Source organism: Temnothorax nylanderi, unplaced genomic scaffold (assembly GCF_030848795.1).
Source record: "Temnothorax nylanderi isolate EJ_2023f unplaced genomic scaffold, tnyl_v1.0 TNYL_tig0073_pilon, whole genome shotgun sequence".
NCBI lineage: Eukaryota > Metazoa > Arthropoda > Insecta > Hymenoptera > Formicidae > Temnothorax > Temnothorax nylanderi.
In genome coordinates, this window is record NW_027249135.1 from 757,803 (window position 1) to 767,798 (window position 9,996).

The 9,996-nt window shown below is 39.2% G+C and overlaps 1 protein-coding gene across 1 annotated transcript; it reads left to right on the forward strand.

Annotated features, from left to right (window-relative positions):
* Positions 1-6,851: 6,851 nt before the first annotated feature.
* On the forward strand, positions 6,852-9,696 carry LOC139774080 (odorant receptor 13a-like). The gene is made up of 7 exons (XM_071709032.1): positions 6,852-7,373; positions 7,708-8,086; positions 8,162-8,239; positions 8,449-8,560; positions 8,683-8,790; positions 8,922-9,122; positions 9,501-9,696. Exons 1-7 carry the CDS (start codon positions 6,920-6,922, stop codon positions 9,555-9,557), a joined length of 1,389 nt encoding a protein of 462 aa, XP_071565133.1. The 5' UTR covers positions 6,852-6,919; the 3' UTR covers positions 9,558-9,696.
* The last annotated feature ends 300 nt before the right edge of the window (positions 9,697-9,996 follow it).

The following is a 9,996-nucleotide window of genomic DNA, read 5'->3' on the forward strand; positions in this document are numbered from 1 at the left end:
GAGCGGCTCGCGCGGCTACGTACTTCGTCGAGCGTCGCTATGCGAATGAAAACAAGTTAAGCAAGGTCAGGTCGGTCGGTGAGTCGGCGGCGCGCGGCGCGGGGCGCGGGGGGCGGCGGCCTCGCGGAACGCAACGGTCGCAACTCGCACCGACACGCAAAACAAACATGTCCCTGAACTCAATTTTCATTTCTAGTCCGAATATTTTGCGGAATATGAATAATAGCAGAATTTTTCTGGTTTTTCCTCTTGACGCTGTCTACGTACTTACAATTCTTAAATATACTCACTTTATACTTTTCGGAGAACTTGTGATGATTTAATAATTTTAATTTATTTATTACCGAATCTCTGAAGATAGCTCAAAGTACAGCCGAAACGTACGCCAACCATCACTGCCGCTTTCAAACATATAACGTTTTATAAAACGTAGACACGTTGAATATTCTATCCAGCGGCGCGTCGTCGGTTGCATTTAGGGCTCGCGAACGATCGCCTGTAAAGATAATAAACGAGTTACTTAAATTTTGAATACTTCGAGAATGGAGGAAAAAGGAATTTACAAGATTAGAATTTTTAAGTAAATGATTAACTAGCAATCGCAAGCTGCCTCTGTAAGCTCGCGCGCCGTCGCGATAGCGATGCTGCGCGAAAGATCCTCGATCGAAGGGGATCGATACTCGACAAATTGGGGCGACGTACACAATACACATAACATATTCTGATGAACTAATAACTGTGATTGACTCTCATAGCCCACTTTTGCTTTTTACTCGTTAAGATTTTTAAATTGGAAAAAAGAGGATCGGGGAGGAAAAAAAGGATAACACGGACGCAAGAAACAGAAAGTGAATGGAGATGACTCTCTCTCTCTCTCTCTCTCTCTCTCTCTCTCTCTCTCTCTCTCTCTCTCTCTCTCTCTCAAATAGAACCCACCGAATGTCTCGGGTACCTCTAAAAAAGGGTGAGAAAGGGAGAAAGAATCACCGAATAAATCGGGAAACCCTTCAAAGGAAGGTGAAAAAGAGAAAGAGAGGCCATCGAATATATCGACCAACCTTATACAGACAGTAATGATGGGAGAGTAGGAAAGCAGAAAGTGGAAAGAATAAACAGAGAACATGAGTGAGAAAAATTAGGTGAGTCATCAGCGAATTCTCTAAAGGAAGGTGAAAGAGAGAAAGAGAATCTATCGATTACTCGAAGAGGGTATGGTATTGAAGAGTAGGAGAGCAGTAAGTAGAAGAACAAGCAGTAGAGAATTTGAGTGAAAAAAAATTAGGTGAGTTATCTGAGATCAGAGTGAAGATTGAATCTATAAAGCTAAATAAGAAAATAGAAGTAAAAAGGAGAAAAAGCGATGCGATGTAACAAATAAAAAATCATGCAACTTACTGCTTGGTGATGTTACGACAAGAAGAATGGCTTTACAGCTAGATCTCTCTTTTGATTTCTACAGATAAATAAGGTCGCCTTAAGAGATCGTGATTTTACGAATCGGGCGATGCAAATCTGCCGAAACAGTAGAAATTATCCCATCAATTTAATTAACTGACTAATTTATGTACGACATAGACTGCAGTGACTAATAAAGACGTGGCTAATACTTAGCAAGAACTTAATGAAAATCGTAGACCGACTGAACCAGACTGAGACGAAAAACGGAAAAAAGCTGCGAGTGAATGTGTCAAATTTCTAGGTTTGGCAAATAAAAAAATTGTTAAATTAGTTAACAAAATACCGTCCATAGTTCGAAATTTTTGGTTCGATCGTTACACATTGGCAAAGAACCCCGCACATTTCTTATAGAAAAGTACCCCGGTCAAATTGCTCCGCTCTGAGACATGTTTTGTAGTTTTTATGGTTCTGAACAAATTTCTCCATTGTCTCCATCGTCAACTGCTTATAATTAGCAAGTTACATTATTTTCGTATTAGAATTTTCGACTTTAATTAATCTCCAGAATATGCATTATTCTATTTTTTAAGTATTAGTTTTTAAAGTATACGAGAGGAATTTTATATTTAATTTTTTTTACATTTAAAATATACTGAAATTTTTCTGGAAACAAAATGTGCATAAATTCTTCTCTAAAAGTCCTAACAAAATTATAAGTTCTTTAAAAAAACACCAAGGCTGGTACACGCCCGTAGAATTTAATTTGACTTTTAAATTTAATTTAAAAACTGCCTTGCGCATATGTATAATCCGCTAAGAGTTACATTGTTTAATCGGAATTTATTCATGCGTGCTTGTGTACGCGGCCGACATTACAATAATCATATGCATAGAAGTCTGGCGAAGCCAGCTTCTACCACTTCTGCTTCGCTGCTACAAAAATATCCTCCACGTCGACTTTACCAGCTTCCTATCTTTTGCCAACCACAATTTATCTGCACTCGATGTACCGTCTGTGTGTGCAATATGTATCCGACCGATCATTACCAGCCGAATGACCATTCAGTCGGCGTAAGAACATCCTTCATTATCCATCATTATTAATAATATAACGCCGATATCGTATTAAATACCATTATCGTCATCAAATACCAGCATCTAGAATAAAAATACGAATTCAAATAAGATTACCATTCTTGTGTCTATGCCAAAATTCAATATATTTATAAAATAATAATAATAATAATAATAATATAATAATAATAATAATAATAATAATAATATAATAATAAGAGTTACATGTTTTTTAAGATCCAAGACTTGAAGATTATCTTACCTAACATTACATTTGTTTTAAATATCTATTAATAATATCGTATACATATACTACATTACGCTATACAGAACGATTAGAAGGAAAAATCCGAACATCTAGAGAAAAACGACCCCGCAGCATTCTAGAGTTCCTTGAAAGTCAATTTAGCACTACGCGTGTAATATTCGGCAGTTATTAATTACTGTCCGCGCCAGAAACGCATGATCGAAGCGGGAGAAAAAAACCGGTGCTATCTCTTCGTGATGTGATAGGTAAGCTTTTGGCGAGCGTCGGTGACGATACTTACGCGTGACGAACAATTACATGTGTCTCGCCAGCTTTGACGTATATCGGCGGCGCGTTGCTGACGACAACGATATGACGTTACCGATGCAACTAACCTACCGTAATCGAAAACATAATAGTGCATCAAACATAACCGGAGACTGGTAAATCTTTGGAACGGGGGAGCACGATGGGCAAGCTGGTTCACGGTGGCCGAGGCCGAGAGCGCGACTCCGAGCTCGCGCGGCTAGCCTGCGATTACTTAGCGTTCGTTATCTTGCTGGCGCGTATGCTCGCCTGCTATCCGCGAACCTTATCAGCGGGCCGTTATTGCGACACATTCGATATTCCGGCGCGCTCACTGCCCCAACTCACCATGAACTGGCAATTGGTCATTTATGGTAAATACGCTGAGCCGAACGGACCCGAGAGAGCCCGTCCATTCAATATCACAACGAGATAGAAAATGAGAATTTGGCCAAAGAGAGACAAGAGATGGTCAATAATGACTGCCAATTAAAAATATTTAATAATGAATACGAATGCATTGTTACATCGCTGCGGATGCGTTTACTGCTCATTATGATGATTGAAAGTGCTATTAAGCTTTAATAAAGGCGCTTTTGCTAATCATCTCATTTAAATGTATTTCAAGTTGTGCAATTATAAGCATTAATGTTTTAATGAGAGTTTTATAAAATGCAAAGTAAGATATTAGACGTGTGCAGCAAAGAATAATGCCTTCTATACGCCAAATAAATTAATTACTTTATAGCATTCATTTCTTCTTTCATTGCCTTGCAAGTTATCAATTTCATCCTCCATTTACGATGTATTATTACCGCATAATAAAGGCTACAAGAGTATTCGCTGACACGCAAAGTCATAAGTAGCCGACGCCGCTGCTTATTTTACAACGAAAATATACTTTACCATTGCAGTAATTTTGCAAATTTATACTGATTCGGCTCGATTCCGTTGATGGCATTTCACAATCGCGTCAAGCGAGAGATGAGGGATGGTGAGTTATTTCAACCGCGGCAGCCAGGCAGTGTCGCGCGTAGTCAATGAGAGATATCCTTGTATGAACAATGGACCAAATGTTAATTGTTGTTAATAAAGAGTCATGTATGTTGCTGTTGCAACGGCGAGCAGAGCCGCGGAAGAGGCTGTACCTGTACCAGCCGTGCGCGAAGCGCAAACACACCTGAAACCTTTGACCTTTTCATCGACGCTCGCCTCTCCTGCCGGCGACCATCGATCTTTCCCTCCGTCCGCCCCTTCGAGCCCTTCGTCAAACTGCAATCCCATCGAGCGTCGTTGTGCGCCCACCGGACGCGACGACGTCTCCTCTGAAAGCGAGATCGCGATCGGCGCGCTTGATTTGATTACACGAGGATGAATATACGCCGATCGCGTTTTGCAACTCGTAGCTTTCAAGCTCTCGTATGCGCGATAGCGAAAAAAAGGAAGCGTCGAATCCCATCGGAGTTCTGAAACGAGAATAAAAAAAAATTGAAACTGCTGCAACGCAACCTGTACAACACAATTTGTAATAAAAGATCTAAAACGTTCGTATAAAAATATGTTTTATGTCGGATCGTCCATTTTCGAAACCTCGTATAATTTCAATGTAATTTTTATGTGCTTGACGCGCCTCTATCTTTTGCTCGTGTGCAAAATTTTCCAAATTTTCCAAATATCTGGCGTCTGATGTGAAAGAAAAATGTGTTACATCTTCGTAGCTGACTTCTGAAACGGATATTCCCCGTGGGCGCTGGCGAAACGTTGGTCCAGCCCTGATGTTTCGTGCGCTATTTTTGCTTCAATTGCGATCTCGCAAATATAGCAAATGTACGCGGCGCGGAGGGCACGGCGCGCGGAACAGGCGGAGCGGGTTTGGCCCGGTCCTTAATAGCCATCAATCATTGCCAAAATTCGGCAACGCGTCGGACAACACGGGCGGCAGGATACTATCACCAAAGTAGAGTTCTCCGGGACCAACGGGACGCAAGGAGAGCACGGGGACAGGGGAAGGGACCGGAGTGAGACACACGGAACCCGTTCGATACTTCCGAAAACTCGGCCCGACCGCTCCACGCTCCGCTTGCATTCACACGAATCCACGTGCTACCAGCACGAACGCGCGCTCAAGCACCAACACGAGTAAGATTGGCCCGGTAGAAAGGGAAGTGAATGGAGTCGGTGTGGTATACGCAGAGACTTATTCATTTTAAGCGAATTTAAACATTGCAATACATTTTAAAATTATGACAAAGGAATCTGTTTAATCCTTTCGTGCAATTAAACCACCCTTGAATATTCTTTGGAATTTGTCGATCAAGAGAACTTGATTGAAAAAAGGTTTCACACACATGGGTTTTCACTAGATACAAACGACCTTTCTACAAAATATTTGACTTGCATCTCTCGAAATTATATTTCTGTAATCTACAAGAGCACTAATTACATTTCTGTAATCTTCGTTACAGATCGCGTCCGTGCACTAGGGGATTAAATAACCGGCTCCGATGTTTTCCCGTGGACGTTCTCGCTCGCTGACGATGAGATACAAATCGAGGGCGCGCGTCGATAACTGCAAAAAATCCTCGCGAACGTGTCAGCGGCAGATTTCAGTTAGATTGAGTGCGAAACACGATTACGCGATTACACGATTCCGTCTTTCGTCGGATGTAACGGCCGATACAGATGACGCGATACTGCCAGCGAGCGGAAACGGAGCAAGCTATAGGGCTCGAAGATTAACCGGGGAGAGTCACCCCGGCTCGCCCAGCCACCCACTCACGAGCACGCGTGCACAGAGGGAAACCGATGATCTTGCTTCCGGTGGTGACTCGAGAGAGCGTGTAATTAGATATCAAGTTAAATTTCACGTTCGGTCCTACGGGCATCTATATTTCAAAGCACCCGCGAACTTCCCACGACCGCGGGCCGCCCGGGCCACGGGAAAAGTTTACGCGGACACTTAATTGGAGAGTATATTCGATGCAAATGTCATTTGCATTTCAAACGAACGTCTAATGACAGTAATGATATGACGGCGACATTTATTTGCCTGCATAAATCATGACCGAAGTCCGGGTGGGCGGAGGCGCGCGTTGCGGCCGCCGAGAATATCTCACGATCCCGGAAACTTCGGGGCAAGTTTGTCTGTCCTCTAAATACAACGTGCAGAACGAAAATTGCCTACGCGTGCACGCAGCGCGAGTATAATATGCGTACAGTATCCATTCGCGTATGAACAGAGGATTAATACTGTACGAGTCGTTCAAGTGTCCGAAACGTTGTATATCTCTCACTCTCACGTTGCATTATAACAATACTTAAAACATCAGAGAAATATAATAACACCACGCACAGGGAGATATTATCCAGTAAAACTCTTCGAAAATTTAAATTAATATATGTCATTAATGTCACGTAATACGACAGTCAGATATTTATATCATTACATTGATAATATTATACGTAAGAATATCATAAAGCCAGTGTGCATCGTAATTCAGTTGTTTGCCAGAAACTCGAAAAAAAAAACTGTAAAGTAAATCTTATCGTTATTACGCACGACGAGTTCAGCCGCGATAATTTTCTCGCGACAAAATACTTTTACTACGAGCATAAACGGCAGCCTTTATCTTCTGTTTGCCGATCACACGAACGTGCTCGCCGCTTGCACAATCTACCGCTTCGTGAGACCGTGAGCTGGACCGTGTATACGTACATACGTGAGTCTTAGGTCGTCTGACGTAACGTACGTAATTGTCCGGTGTACATGTATCCGGGGAATATGCGAAACAAGAGTCGCATTATGTCCTTCGCGTACTTGCGCGAAACCGTCGTGTCTTTTCACGTGAATGAACCGCAGCGGACCGCAGCCGGATACGCATTCTTACGCGAAGGATGGTTCTCGTTTCGATTTTTTCAGGTATGGCTCCGCCCACCCCTCTTCACTCTCCGAACATGAATCGCAAGAACGAGAACGGTAAGGCGTGGAGAGAAGACGCGATATTTTTAGACTCTTTACAGCATTATATCGCGTTCTTACTCCGAATACTTGGATACACCCGTATATGGCCCACCGAGTCGTTTTCGCTACTTAAAATGTTGCTTTCAACGGGAACGACGATTATCTTCATATCGGCGCTCTTCCTACAGCTGCTCTCGGAAATACTGATGCTTACGATGAACAACGATTTGAAATTATTTGCTAGCGTCATCGGAGTAATCAGTTTGCATTATACGGCCTTGATAAAATGGTGTTACTGTATATGGAAAAATAGAAAAATCGTCGACCTCGTGATGAAGTTGGAAAAATGTCACGTACTTTGTCAAAGGATCGATAAGAGCGACGAAGGTACATGAATTATTTATTGTTGTCAGTGTAACTTATTTGTGATTTCATTATAAAACTTTTAAAATATATATCGCGGAAGGTGATATTTTAAATCACTTTCCTATTAGACGAAAGTAAAACGAGATTGTGTTATTAATTACGTTGCATTGCACGACTTTTCATGCTTCAAAGTTAATGAATATTTACGAGATAATTTTCCGCGCAAACTTCAGAAATGCAATCCGCGTGTTCTTCAATATTATATATAAATATAGCTTCTTTCATGAGTTATTAATATTTAAAATTACTATTTCGGTATATTGAGATTATAACGTAACAAAGATCTTTTTATCAGGACGTCGAATATATAGAAACGAAATGGAACACGCGCGTAAATATTCCAATTTCTTTACGTGGTGGTGGGCAGTCTCTGTCATTTACGGCATTCTACATTGGTGTGTCAATCCATTTTTCCTAGGAATGGCACCCGACCAGATAAACTCGATTAATCGTACATTAAAAAAAAGAATTTTTCCGTTTGTCACGTGGTATCCGGTGAACATCGACGATACTTATAATTACGCTTGCCTGTATCTCATGCAGGTAGTCGCCGCAATGTCTTCTGCGATTGGAACTCTTTGTTACGACGCTTTTTACGTCACCATGCTGATAGTCATCTGCATGCAACTTCAATATATCAACGCCATAATACCGATAAAAATCGATTTTGATAAGTATGATTTATGTTATCGATTATTTTAAGATAAGCTCGTTTAATCATGGAAATAAGATATTTTGGAAAATTACAGCGTGCCATGTTCAGAAGCCGCGTTCATTCTCGAGGACAAGTTAAAGAAATGCGTGGATTGTCACACAGAGATTTTAAAGTAACATTTTCACTAGATCATTATGTAGCGAAATTATAATGTAGTTATATGTAATTGCTATATCTATATATACATTACGAAGAGAGAGTGATGTAATATCTCGTGAATCCAATACCTCTAATGGTCAATTTTGCATATCACAATTCTGAAATAATCTTTTGTTAATCGCATTTAAATTGATCGTATTTAAGAAATATGTATATTTCTAGATTTTTAAAAATGTTGCAAACCTTTACCGGTCCAGCAATGTTCCTGCAATGTGTCGAAACGTTAAGTATTCTCTGTTTAGTCTCGTTCGAGGCATCAGTAATTAAAATTGCGGTACGAATTATTCTATAAGATCTTCGGTCTTCGGCAATATGCGCTAATTTCATGAACTGAATACTCTGTACACTCAGTGCTGGCATTCGAATTATTAAACTACAAAATTTGCATCTCGACAGATTGACATAGAATCTATCATGAAGTTATGGGCTCTGCTTGAATACTTTTTATTGTCCGCCTTTGAATTGTTCGCTTTCTGTTTCTGTGCCACTCGAATCGAACATTTGGTTAGTTTTGTTTATGTCAGTTTTTTACTGTACTCTTAAGAACTCTCAAACGAACACAATATACAGTAAAAAACGCCAATCCACAATTATTAAATACAATTACATTAATTTTGACTTTTGTATCATTCTAGGGCTTGCAAATTGCACATTCAGTGTATTCTTGCAGATGGGAGCTTGTAGATTTTAAGAAAATAACATATGTTGTTTCCGGAAAACAGATAAAACATTGTAATATTGGTCGATCAGTGCAAATCATTATGATGCAAGCACAGAGACCGATTGTTTTAACCGGCGGTCCATTTTACGTCCTTTCAATGGAAACTTTTAGAGTCGTAAGCAACGTTATACATAACTTTTATACATTTATATATTTAATTATCTTATTTTATTACTGAAATTGTATATTTAACTGTATAAAACGCAATTATATATGGCGCTCTTAACATTCGTTTTCTTTTTGCATTATTATACATACTATAGTACATATTATGCAAACAAACGTTTTTTCCTATTAATGAACATTATAATATATTTTTATTAAATTATATTTTCGCACAAAGTATTTTTATAAAAATATAAAAATTAAGTATAAATCTGAATGTGAGAATGTGTGAATTACAATTGTAATTTGCGTGTTTATCTAAATAATAGAAAAATTTGTCGCAGGATTTGTTTATTTTTTAAATAAAAATATAAATTTTATATTACAGATAATGAGTGTGGCAATGTCAAATTCTCTAATGTTGCGCACGATGGCATCTAAATGAATAAATTAAAATTAATCCGTCTACATGTCTTTGTTCTTAAAATATATAAGAGCGTGTAAATATTGTCTGATAGTAACAGTTGAAGTGAAATGTGTGTATTGTAATTGATTAAAGATGATATATTCCGCATAATTCTCTACATACGTCTATCAAAAAAATTCCCTTACATAAAAAATAAAGCTTTTTTTTTATCGTACGATACGAGTCCATGATTGAACGTTGCTCACATGAGATTAGTAGTCAACTGTGACAGAAGCTTGCGTGTATTTATACTTTCCTAATAAGACGGCGATACACAACCGACAGATGATTCGCATAATTAATATGAATACAAATACAGAAAGCCGATTATCTGAATAATCTAAAAGAGATGCAAATTTTTCTTGATATAAAATTATAAAATGTATCTATTTCTTAAAAAAATATTTTAGATCTCTTA

Coding starts and splice junctions, on each gene's coding strand:
- LOC139774080 (XM_071709032.1), top strand. CDS start 6,920: ATGGTTCTCGTTTCGATTTTTTCAGGTATGGCTCCGCCCACCCCTCTT. Junction 7,374..7,707: donor GATCGATAAGAGCGACGAAG/GTACATGAATTA, acceptor TCTTTTTATCAG/GACGTCGAATATATAGAAAC. Junction 8,561..8,682: donor CATCAGTAATTAAAATTGCG/GTACGAATTATT, acceptor GCATCTCGACAG/ATTGACATAGAATCTATCAT.